The sequence below is a fragment of the Corvus brachyrhynchos genome, unplaced genomic scaffold (genome assembly GCF_000691975.1).
Source record: "Corvus brachyrhynchos isolate BGI_N302 unplaced genomic scaffold, ASM69197v1 scaffold126, whole genome shotgun sequence".
Classification (NCBI taxonomy): domain Eukaryota; kingdom Metazoa; phylum Chordata; class Aves; order Passeriformes; family Corvidae; genus Corvus; species Corvus brachyrhynchos.
The window spans coordinates 6705603-6717383 of record NW_008239283.1 but is presented as its reverse complement, the minus strand read 5'-3'; the positions used below and the strand labels follow the sequence as shown (position 1 = coordinate 6717383).

Below are 11781 nucleotides of genomic sequence, written 5' to 3'. Positions count from 1 at the left end.
CACACACCTGCCCCAGGCCGCCTCCTCGGGCCTTCCGGGCACAGCTTCACACCTGCGCCCTTACGCTCCTCTCCCCCGAGGACATCCAAAGCACATCCATCACCTCCCCAAATGCCCTGGCTGTTCCTGTGCCGGGGGCTGGCAGCCCGTCTCGCTGTTGTCCCAAGAGAGGTTCTTCCACCCTGTGCGCAAGAGGCCAATCCACACACACAGTCGGGGGATTTGATTCATCCACAGTTCTGCACAGAAAGGGGGGCTGAGTGGCAAATCCACAAAGCCAGCACGGCGACTGCCATAACTTTTTCACTCTTTGTACATTTTAGCAAAAAAGAAGGCATTAATGTTCATTGGCTACATGTAACTTAGTTCTCTTATTAATTAGTATTCTATCTTTCAACACACTTGCTGAGTTGTCTTTGTTAGTTTCTTCCTTATCTTGGGGTTTTTGCCAAATGTCCTTGTGGCCTGTAAATTCTGCATTCTTTGTGTCTGCTATCAGTGGTAAATCCTTCTTCCCAAGCTTTGTTAACCTCCCCCTAAGTCTCAAATCACAGAAACATGTTGAGCCCTAAATCTTAACAAGGCAATTCTACTAACAAGTAATTTGTCTAACACCTGGACATCAGTTAGAGCTTACTTGCTAGCTGCTATCTGTTTCTGAATCTGCTATTCATGGATGAAATCTCCTTTCTTGTTGATTGCACCTGAACGTGTACAAAGATCAAACACCAAAGAACATGGTTCCTTAAGAAAATTTTTGCATATTCCACGTTTTGCATCATTGCTGCCAGAGGAACAAGACTGGGGTGGAACAAGTTGTGTCAGGGGAGATTTAGGTTGGATATTAGGAAAAAGTTCTTCAGTCAGAGGGTGGCTGTGCACAGGCTCCCCAAGGAAGTGGTCACAGCACCAAGCCTGACAGCATTCCGGAAGCATCTGGACAATGCTCTCAGGCACATGGTGTGACTCTGAGGGATGTCCTATGCAGGGTCAGGAACTGGACTTGATGATCCTTGTGGGTCCCTTCCAATTCAGCCTATTCAATGATTCTTGGTCCCCCTGTATGCTCCTAGCTTTGGCCTTTGCTTGTTGGAATAAACCCATTTGGAAAGCAACATCTCACTCACAGCCTGCACATAGCCCAGGGCTACAGATTTCTGCTCCATGCTTGATGCCCTCGGCACCTCTAATGCAAGCACTGGTGAAAAAACACCTTGGTGTCCTCTGCAGCTTCTTGTGGTGCTGGGGAAGCTGAGACCTGATGCAGTACTGGCTCCTGGGGAGAATGGTCAGACTGGTACCAGTGACCCATCAGCTGCAGTGAGGCACCTGGAGCCATCTCCTCTGGCTTCTGGCACGCTGATAAACCACTGGCCACAGGTATTTGTTATGGGGATTTAATAAGTTTATTCATTGTACAAGTGAAACTTAAGACTTTTGTCCCCCATACCAATATCTTGATTTCCAGCTCTGGGTTAAATTGATTTCAACGCACTTGATTTCAGCGATTTTCAGTGGTTAGAAAACTGAGACAGTAAAAAGCAAAAAAGCCCAAAGGGAGCATTCCAGTGCTGTCACAGAGGCAGTGATGGGATGGGTGCAAATGCATAGCCTGAGGTTTATGGCTCTATTGAGATACTTGACTTGCAGATTCATGTTATTTCACACCACCCTCCCTAGAGACGGTGTCCCTTGGCCACAGTTACCCTGCAGTAGTTATTGCTCACATGGACACACCAACCCACGGTAAAACTTCAACAGTAACCTAACTCTGTAAAGAAAGCATTGGAAGATTTTTTTCTCAATCATACAACCAACCAAGTCAAACCCAATACATTCAGAGGAGCCAAGGGCTCTTCAAAGTTGGAGGTGCTACAAAGCAGCAGGATTACTGTATTAAAACCAAGTCAATTCGTATCTGTAATGTCAAGTCCAGTGACGTTCACTGGTTGAAAGCCAATGCTAAATGTCTGAAGAGGTTTAGACAAACACAAGCCATTAAGTACAACTGGTTCATTTATTGAAAACTGCTCTAACATAATACAATATGAGACTGTAACTTACAGAGTGTAAGAAGGCATCAGAAATGCAACACTGAATAGTCCATGGCTGCATTATCATTCATATTCCCCACCAGCACTTAGGAAGGTCCTAAGGCTGTATGGGAAAGCTGATACAGTACAAAGGCCCATTATGTAATCTGAAAGGTTTGCAGTAAAATATTGTGCTCAAGTGTTAATATGCTCAGCTGCTCCAAGTATAAACAAGCTTCAGGGGGATCAGAAATTGCCTGAGATTGCTTGAATGGAAACAGAAATGAATTTGATGCAACCCTTTATTGTTTCTGTTGTGTGTTTTTTACAGGTGTTTCCATCCTACATAAAGGCTGAAAGACATGCAGTTGTGGCTGCAATCAAAATACTTATCTAGTGAAAGTGATAAGGTATTCTGGATAAGCTTGAATGTCATTAAAAATTATGAACATGGATGGCTGGCTCACGTTATCAGTTGAACTGTCATACAGATCTACGGAGTTGCCAGCATTTTTTGCTGCTGGAGTAATTGCTCCTCTTATCCCCTGAGAATATTCTCCAACAAGGACTCGAGCCAAGTACATGTACTTCCTCCCATTCACATCTGGTTTAGAGTAGGTGTCGTGGGCAGAATAGCTGGCATTAACAGCAAAGTATGTTCCATTTCCAAAATTTGCAGCTGTAGTCAGAAAAAAAAAAACGTTTGTGAGTGTTTCAGTAGCAGCAATTCTTTATCTGCCATGTTCAGAGCCTGTGAATCTCTGGACAACTCTGCTTTTTATTTGCCATAGGGAGACACAACAAAATAAGTAATTTTGCATACAAGGCAGGATTATACAGATGGCATGGAAAGTCAGTCCTAGCCCTATTCAGGAAAACAAGAGTTGTTTTGAAAGTTACATTACCGTGCATTCCAGCATAGCTCCGGTTAAATCCATGTTTGTTAATTAAGGTTAATGACTCCTTACTCGTCCCATGGAACAGCTTCTTCTCATTCTTTCTGCTGCCATTTTTTTTATCCATCTCACACTTTTTTATTTGGTAGGCCTTCCAAAAATATGGGTTCTGTACCCTTTCAATCTGTGAAGTTTGATAGCAAGACAGAAAGAAAGAAAGTGGGTAGGTTGCTGTGATGAAAAAAGTTAGCCGATCAATTATTCAACCTGCTTCCAAGATTCCTCTCCTAGCTCCAATGCACATATATCAGATGATGACAGATGTTAGTCAAATCCTTCCAAACTCTGGCATGGCAGATAGCAGAACCCAGCCCAAACCATGAGACAAACACTCCCTGGGAAACAATACAGGAGGCATTTGCAGGTTTCCAGGCCATAGATGCCTGCTGGGCCTGCACAGCACAAGTGCCTTATGTGGGCAAAAGATGTGTTCTGCTACAGCAAAAACCATTCCTGTTGCAGTGGGGATCCTGCAACACGCATATATCAAACCAGGACATTCCAAGGAAGGGCACTCTCCCCTGGAGCTGAAGAAGTGACTACTTAAGAGCTGCTCCAAATACCTCAATTGCAACATTAAACTGATTAGTGACAGCCAAAAAGAGTTGTCCAACTTCAGAAATCTCAGGGGAATTATTTTTCTGGTTTTATTAGTAACCATCATCACTTGCCATCAAGGTGTTCATGCTCAGAAATGATGACTTGCTTTTACCTTTTCAATTTTGAATGACTGACAGGTCCGCAGAAACCTTTCCTGCACGTCTTTATACTCTTTTGAGTTTGGTTTTAGTTCCACTATTTTGGGTTGCTCATTTTCCATAGGGTCCCACGTAGGAGGGAGCATCGTTGACTTTTGATCTGCAAAAGAAACATGATCAATCATATTCACCCAAATCCCCTGCTTAAAATGAAATATGCCCTGCTATAAATCCTTCTGGAAGTCCATACATCTTGCTTATGGATGAGTCAGAAAGAGGTATCTCCTTGAAAAGGACCAGTAGTAAATGGAAGAGGGTATGTCTCAAGAACAGAAGTGAGCCGAGAGCCAGAATGACAACTGCTACAAGAAAATTATTGCTAGTAAGCCTGTTAAGAACATCAGAACACATTACTCTCCTTTCAAAATATTTTAAATAGCTGCAAGGTTCTTTTATTTCCCAATTTGGTTCCTTTCTACATTCTCCAGAAAAGCACCTGCACAAAGCTCCTAACAGTATTTTAAATATTCTCATCATTCCCTTCTCCTAACTGGATACAACCCAGGTTTTCACATAGGAACATCAGGCTGTCAAGATGCTTTTACTTACCTTCAGATTTGTCAACACGTATAATGGATATCTCTGTTCCTTGGGCATCCACAGCAGTCTTACGTTCCATATCCACTGTGTATGTTTGCTCACCAATGGTGACTTCAATAATTTTCTGCTTTCTCATGTAAGCATTTTCCAACTCCACATTTGTGAGACTGTTGAAGGGCACATAAGAACCCTTTGCAAAATATTTCCATTCGATTAAATTTTGTAGAAGTTTTGCCTGGATCTCTTTCTCTTTAGCAGCTTTTACCCTGAGGATCATTTTATGAACAGCTAAAGAAGCCATGCAGACATCTTTTGTAACCCCTGAAATTTCAATAGAGGTACCCTTCAAATGAAGAACAATTTTTAATCTCTCTTCTAGGTCATCCAGTTCTTCACTCTCTTCTTCACCGAAATGAGAGATAGACTCATCTACAATTTCTGTTTGAGATTGTTCTTTTGAAATTGCACCTCTCAGCCACTTTTCAGCTTCTTCCACTTCTTTTTTATTTTCACCACAAATCTGTACAACAGCCAGGTCAATTTTCTTTTCCAGAACCACTGTGGCTTTTTTCTTTGGGGGACGTTTCTCAGAGCTCCAGAGTGCTACATTGAAATACATAAAGATTGTAATCAATATTAATCTTTATTAGCTGGTGCTAAATGGATTGAACTATAAACTGCACTTAGGTGACATCTACTTACATTTAGTCATGTGAAATGCCTTGGAAATCAACGATTTGAATACTGTTGCAGCAGACTTTTCTCTTTTCTGCATGCTTGCATGGAACACACTCATCAGATGTGGCTGAAAGATGACAACTTTAATACTTTTCACAGACGGAGCAGAATTCCATTTTGCAAAGTCAGTTACTGCATCTATCATGTTGTCAGCTACCTCAGCTGGATTGCGGCCTGCCTCTCCTGAAAAAAGTAGCAGATATTTTGCTCTAAAAAGTGTTAATAACTGTCACAAATTATTAAAATATCTTTAAAAGAACAGCTATGAACATGCACAATCACCTGGATCATAAACAGTTCAAGAATAACGTCAGGCTGGCAATTAGGAAAGGTTTCTATTTATCAGGCAAAGAAAGTTAGGGGAAAATGGAAGGGAAAAATGGAAGTTTCCTTTTGTTAGCATGGCAACCAATCAGGTTATGATGGAGATAATATGTCTTGGGTAACTAATAGGCCACAGGCCTGCTGCTCAGTGGCCCAAGTAGTCCATTCCTTGCTCAAAATGCAAGCCTAGTTTTATTCATGCAAGAGGTTCCCACATGCATAGGGTGCATTTCTGGATTCTCCCACTCCAGGGATTTCTACCAAACTAACTGAAAATAACAAGAGAAGAAAAAGGGACAATCTGGGCTTTCTGACAGGTTCATGTTCCATCCGTATCAACCCTACTTGTGCAGCTGCTGGCCAGAGATGCATCATCAACTAATTTCAGCAACAGAGAACTAGGTCCCTGGCTATTCGCTGTCTGATGAGCTGCTCACACATACGAGGCTGCAGGTTCTTCAGGAAGCACAGACTTACCTTTGAATCCCTGTCAGCAATGAAATGCTGGCTTTAGAACACTCTTGCTCGTTATGTACTGGAGCACTGCAAGGAGTGAAGCTTTCTAGCTTTCATAAGCCTCTAATAACATTTTTAAAGACTGCAGTTTCCAAATGTATTTTCACCAAATAATAACCTCTCCAGATAAATCATATTTATCACTTGAGCCCTGAGATCAGCAGAATCACATGCACTGAACCCTTTTCAGAAAAGGGAGACACAGACCTGTTCCAATTGCTGGGAAGGCAACAGAGGTATACTGCTGTAGTTCACACTCCTGGAGCACCTGGGAGACCAGCAACTTGATATCATTTTGGGCAACAAAATGAATGATTTTTTTGCATGGCAGGTTTCCTGCCTGGGTGATGATATAGCTCTTGTTAGTTTGCGGGGCTGAAACATAAGTCGAAGAAAATAATCAACAATTATCCCCAACACAGATGTGTACTAGTCCTCATTAGAAAAAATAAATAGTGACAAATATACCCCAGGATAAGCTTTGTGTCTCCTTCCATAAAGTGAGCAACCCCTCTCTCAATTTTCACTTTCAAGGCACAAGAACTCAATTTATGTTTGGAAAATATTTGCCTTGTTTGGCAAATAAATAAATTTAGTGTGTGCCTTTAGTTGCCAGGTTTGCTCTATAAACTTGGAGAACTTCATGCAGACTATCACTCTGTCTTCACACACACACACACGTGTGCCATCCACCCCCAGGCCACCTAACCCAAAATACCTTCTTGGCCTATGCAAGAGAAGCCTGTTTACCTCTCATCTCTTCCATGTAATTTTTTTCCTTTGGTTGGTCTTCCAAGCTGACCTCCACACCTGCATATTTCCCCCTTCCCTTATTTTCTGGGGTTTTAAATCACATACTCATCCATCTTTGCTCCTCTTTCATTATAGTTGTTGTCCACTAGCTGAATTTGGCCTACAAATAAAAGCCTCTTCTGAGGCAGGAACCCAGCTTCACGCTACTGAAAAGTAGTCACCCACAGGATGTGGCAGTGAGTTACTAGTTAGGCCAACAGCACACATCTCACCAAGAAATAACAAAAGGAGTTGCAGCTACACAGTTGTTTCCAGTGAGAGATGGCTTCTCTATTAACATTTTTGCCAACATCACCCCTTGCTCATGGCTCTGTTCAATGTTGACTCTGTTTTTATCACAGAAATCTTGATTGGAATAAGAGGATGCAATAACTAAGAGATTTAGATCTTTATGTATTCTTAGAAGCAGTCTCCTCTTGAAGATTTTACTTTTCTTTCCCTCATTAGATGTTTTCCATGTATCACATTAACTGATTGAAAACTAGTTGCTGTAACACAGTGCATAATACAGATGGAACTTCAGTAGTCAGTACTGAGAAAGTATTCCAAGAGATTCCCTGCCATGCATTAACACCTTTGGAAAGGTCAGAAATGTTGTACCATACCTAGTACACCACATTCATCTTCAACTGCTTTTCCAGCACCATTCAGAATTGCTCTGGAGACGCCTTAAATGAGAAGAGGCACATGAATCCACTGTTAACTGCTGTTAAAATACTATCTGAGGCAGAATTGTATGCCTCATCACATCTAAAATATCTCAATTCTGATAACATTACAGATTATTAATGAACAACACTGTAGCCAAAATTTTAGCCTTATATGCTTTTCAATTCAAATTGATGTTGAAAGTACCTAGCAAGTTTCACTAAGGTCAAAACCTCATTGAGGTTTGTCTTCTCCTTTAGTCTGACAGGTGTTCTATAAAAAGATTATATATATTAAAAAAATTATTAGCTTCCCTTTCTTCAAGACAGTCTTAAACATGCCATCCTGTAACACAGATTAACAAGAGATAAATAAAGTTTCAGATGCTTCCTAATTGAACTTTTGTACCCTAAGAAGCAAAACAGAAACTACATTGTGAAACAAAAAAAAAAAAAGGTTTCAAGTATTGAAGAAAGTACTTCCTCCTCTTCTTTCCCAGCCCTTCCAAGCACACACACTTTTTTCACACATAATATCAACTGAAATACCTATTTTGAGGTTGAAGGTTTGATTTGTTATGTTTACAATGACATCTGCCTCCTCCTTGGTAATATCACCTTCTGCCACCTGGAACACGATGGAGCCGATTGTTACTTCGAGCACATTATGTGCTGAGGTTGAAGAGATGGCAGAAAAATCTGCAGGGAAAGAAACACAGACCCTGAGCAGAAGGGAGTGATGATGTAAAAGATAAGGGACCTTTTCATGGGTACAATGCCTACAGAGACCACAGTTTGGCTACACACTCAGCCTGTAAAAAGGATTGCCTGCCATGCTAACTGAAAATCATTCCTTCTCGCAGAGTCTGTACTCAACCTGCACTCATTCTCATCATTTCTGTTCATGGTAGCATGGCAGGGAAAATGTGTTTTGCTGCACACCTGGTATGCAGACACTACTTAGAGACATTTTTTACTGTTGTAAAACTCTAATGTAAGAGAGAACAAACTTTCCAAGTCTCACTCCCTTGCTCCTGTATCTCATAGTTTCCAGGCAGGTTCTCTACTGCTTGAAAAGGTGGAACTTTTTACCCATGTGTTACTTGTAAAATCATAATTAAGTTTTCAACATGTAACTCACTTTTTTACAGGCTGCAGCTCCATTAAGATGGATAACACCAAAGATATTTCTGTTTGGTTTTGCTATTCATCTGAACATGTAAAAGACTTAAAGAGTATTTCAAAGAGGCCACTTTAACACACATAATCAGGAACTCACTTGCCTTCCCAGGGCAGAGGAAGACACTGACTTGTTCACAGTTTAATCTACTGCTGCAGCAATAAAGAAGAAGCCCTGCTTACACCTTTGACACCTTATAGCTTCTGCTGTTCCAATTCGTAGGGGCACTATCCAGATAAGGAATCACAGATACACTTTTTTTCTCAGCATCTCTAACACTAGTTCAGACATAACAGACACTCAGCCTGAAAATACTACCTTTACAGCAGCCACTCAATTTTGGGAATGCTCACCAAACAAGTACTTAAAACATCCATAATAAATGCATTCCCTGGAATACTTTAAAATTTTTTTTAAAAAATCAGTAGGCACACAGCTTCTGTGAAACAAGCTTACCTGTGCTTTGGCTAGCCTCATTTGGAGAAAGCTGCTGCACTTTAACAGCTGCAGACCTCTTTTCAAGTTCATCTGAAAATTCCTAGAGAAGGAAATGACAATCAACCCCTGTAGAAGTCTTTACACAGTAGAAATAAAGGTTTGAAAAGCTAAAAAGCATTTAGAAAGAGCTGAACACAAATTACTTCACGCCATCTGCCCCAATGCTGATGGCCAGTCCTGACACGTTGTTCTCATAGAGCAAGGCTATTCAGTGTGAGCAACACACAGAACTGCAAATAACTGAGCCAAAGCTCTAGTTACCATTCCACAGGGATACAGCAGCAGAAGGCATCCTTATACTGAGTGAGTAGTTTACACTAAACTCAGCTCTTCCAGGTAATGCCACCATTCTCTATGCACAATAGCTCCGGCTTTGAGGCAGTAGCCTTCAAGTTTAGCCTTTCAAAATGTATTAGCTCTTGCACAAAGTACAGAAGGCAACAAATACAGAAACACTTATCTGGACATCAATTCACAGTGTGACTGCTCTCTTTGGGTGTGAAATGAGTAACGTGAGCATGGATATAAATTTATGCTAATGTAACGCTGAAGAAAGGGGGATGCAGAATACTGATGTTTCTACTGCAGAAGTTTACCAGCACAGCAATCCTAGCACAGTTTTATTCCTCCTAAAAAGACACCAGCATTCCATTAAAAGCACACCTTTTTTCCAAGGATACAGGCACTGATGCAGGAGTTACAGCAAACTTGTCTGATCTACAGACTGAAGAATTAGGCGAGTTCATGAGATAAAGAGTAATTACACTTTCGTCTGTATTATTCCCAGGGAACAGAAAAGGATAGGAAGGGAGCAGGACTGTACTGGATAGGTGGGAGGTAGAATCAAAAAGAGAACTGTCAGTATAGACGAGAGACTGTCAGCAAACCTTTTTTTCAGGATAAGAACAAGCACCTTGTGGATTCTTTGAAGATCATCATCTAGCCAAGTATCATGAGAGAGACCCAAATAAACCAGCATATAATAGAGAGAGGAAACCACAGTAACTCACCTGAATATTAGCCGTGTCTTTTGGATGCAACAGAAAGTGAACTTCTTCAAGAGAATTTACTCTATTTTTACTACTGAATTCAAATACTTTGTCAAACAATAATTTAGCAACAACAGATCTTGGGAATTCTAATTTCCCTGTCCCAATTGCTGGGAAAGTAATTGATTTCAAAGACAGTTCTTCAGCAATCTCCAGGCATTTTGTGATTATGTCACCCAAGACCTGTAAAGCACAATTATTTTTTCAGTTACTGGAGGTAATTTTTTTCCCGATATGTGCAATGTAACACTTTCCCTTTTAGCTGTCTCTTGGTATTAAAATACAATTAATTGCATACACATGGAATTCACAAGGAATTTATTAGCCAACAAGGGATCAGCTCCACAGTTAAAAAGAACGAGTCAAACTCTCTCAATCTTCTATGACACTGTCCCCCATTTCAAAGGAAAAGTGGCATTAAACACACTATAAATCCCAGACAAAGTCAGGCAAATAAAAACCCTTATACCTTTGAAGGTGTGTCTTTCTGGGACCACATAGGTACGACAGCATGAAGCACAACACTGCAAGCTAGATTGTAACCTTTTGTTTTCAACACAGATCCTTCATCAGGTGTTCTTCCTCCGCCTTCTTTTTTCAAGCCTGTCTGAAGCATTGGCCCTGCCTTGCTTAGCAAAGCTCTACCAAGTGGCCCTTTATCAAGCTGGAGATCTTTGCCAACGCTGACGACAACAATGGATGTCTGAAAAACACACAAGCAAAAACTCTAGCTTGTAAGTATCAAATTTAAGTTTTGCATTGGATAATCAAATACAGCCTGCCTGATGGTTTACAAGGTAAATTTTTGGGACAGCAACCAGAGACAACAAAGTTTTGGAATAAACCAGAAATTATGCTCAATTCTAATATCATAAGCCTGCCCAAAGAAACACAAAACTGAGTTAACAATGAAATTTATTTCAGCCCAATGGGAGAAATGTAACAATTCTGCATTCCTGGTTTATGCATTCTACCTCCATTTGAAAAACATTTATGCACGTTTGTTCTCAAAGAGAGGCTTGCAGACCAAAATCTGAGTTCACGGAGGTAGGCAGGGCCTCCATGCATGGCTGGTTCAGGGGGACAAGAAGATGTTAAAGACAAACAAGACTGGGGGTAATCTAAGGAGAAAGAAGTGAGAAAAGCAGTAACTTAGGAATGAGAGAAATACAAAGGGCACTGAACATTGTGTCAAGCCCTATATTTAGCTCCTCAGGAAGGGCCCCTATACACATAACATATATTCTGCCCTGGCCAACTGGAGGAGCTGCATGCACAAGCTGTGGGAGGCATCCACTCCTCAGAGATTTTGCAGGCCAATACGGGAAGGGTCCTGGACGGAGTTGCTTCCAGTATTGGCAATTGCACTAAAGTATCTATCAGCCAGCTAAGAGAAATTCAGTGCAGGAGGCAACTGGAAGTGAATTAGTGCCACTGGTTCTCCACAGGAAGTGCAGTACCAGCTGCATGTTTCACGCCAGTGTTCACCAGTGACATAACAAAGACCAATATCCCACACATGCAGGGAGAACATGCCTGGCTGTGGGCCTGGCCTCAGATGTTTGTGTCAGTGCCACCTTGAGAGCACCTGGAAGCACCAGCTACTCTCCCACAGCAAGGCACTCACTTTAACCAACATTGAGCACCCTCTTTTGCTTTTGCACTAGTACCACCCTCCCAGAATCAAGATTTCTGAAAAGATCAAGGCTGCCTGAAGATGGTTCCTGCC

General features: G+C 41.3%; 2 protein-coding genes and 1 long non-coding RNA gene across 4 annotated transcripts in view; 1 reads left to right on the top strand and 2 right to left on the bottom strand.

Annotated features, from left to right (window-relative positions):
* Positions 1 to 287, bottom strand: part of LOC103619722 (poly [ADP-ribose] polymerase 14) — a 19836-nt gene extending 19549 nt beyond the window's left edge. The window contains exon 1 of the mRNA XM_017740120.1: positions 8 to 287. The gene's annotated coding sequence lies outside the window, so the exon portion shown is untranslated. The remainder of the gene's footprint in view (positions 1 to 7) is intronic.
* LOC108448134 overlaps positions 1 to 2488 on the top strand; it is a 3865-nt gene extending 1377 nt beyond the window's left edge. Inside the window, exons 2-3 of the long non-coding RNA XR_001863914.1 lie at positions 1231 to 1380; positions 2365 to 2488. This is a non-coding gene — a long non-coding RNA (uncharacterized LOC108448134). The remainder of the gene's footprint in view (positions 1 to 1230; positions 1381 to 2364) is intronic.
* The window catches only part of LOC103619670 (poly [ADP-ribose] polymerase 14), a 16454-nt gene continuing 6671 nt past the window's right edge, over positions 1999 to 11781 (bottom strand). For both annotated transcript variants that reach the window (XM_008638229.2, XM_017740121.1), the window contains 11 exons: positions 10522 to 10755; positions 10014 to 10235; positions 8962 to 9043; positions 7875 to 8024; positions 7284 to 7346; positions 6073 to 6240; positions 4990 to 5208; positions 4297 to 4890; positions 3702 to 3847; positions 2939 to 3113; positions 1999 to 2712 (listed from right to left, as the gene is read on the bottom strand). In XM_008638229.2, the coding sequence (XP_008636451.1) occupies positions 2423 to 2712; positions 2939 to 3113; positions 3702 to 3847; positions 4297 to 4890; positions 4990 to 5208; positions 6073 to 6240; positions 7284 to 7346; positions 7875 to 8024; positions 8962 to 9043; positions 10014 to 10235; positions 10522 to 10755 (2343 nt within the window). In that variant the 3' untranslated portion in view covers positions 1999 to 2422. The remainder of the gene's footprint in view (positions 2713 to 2938; positions 3114 to 3701; positions 3848 to 4296; positions 4891 to 4989; positions 5209 to 6072; positions 6241 to 7283; positions 7347 to 7874; positions 8025 to 8961; positions 9044 to 10013; positions 10236 to 10521; positions 10756 to 11781) is intronic.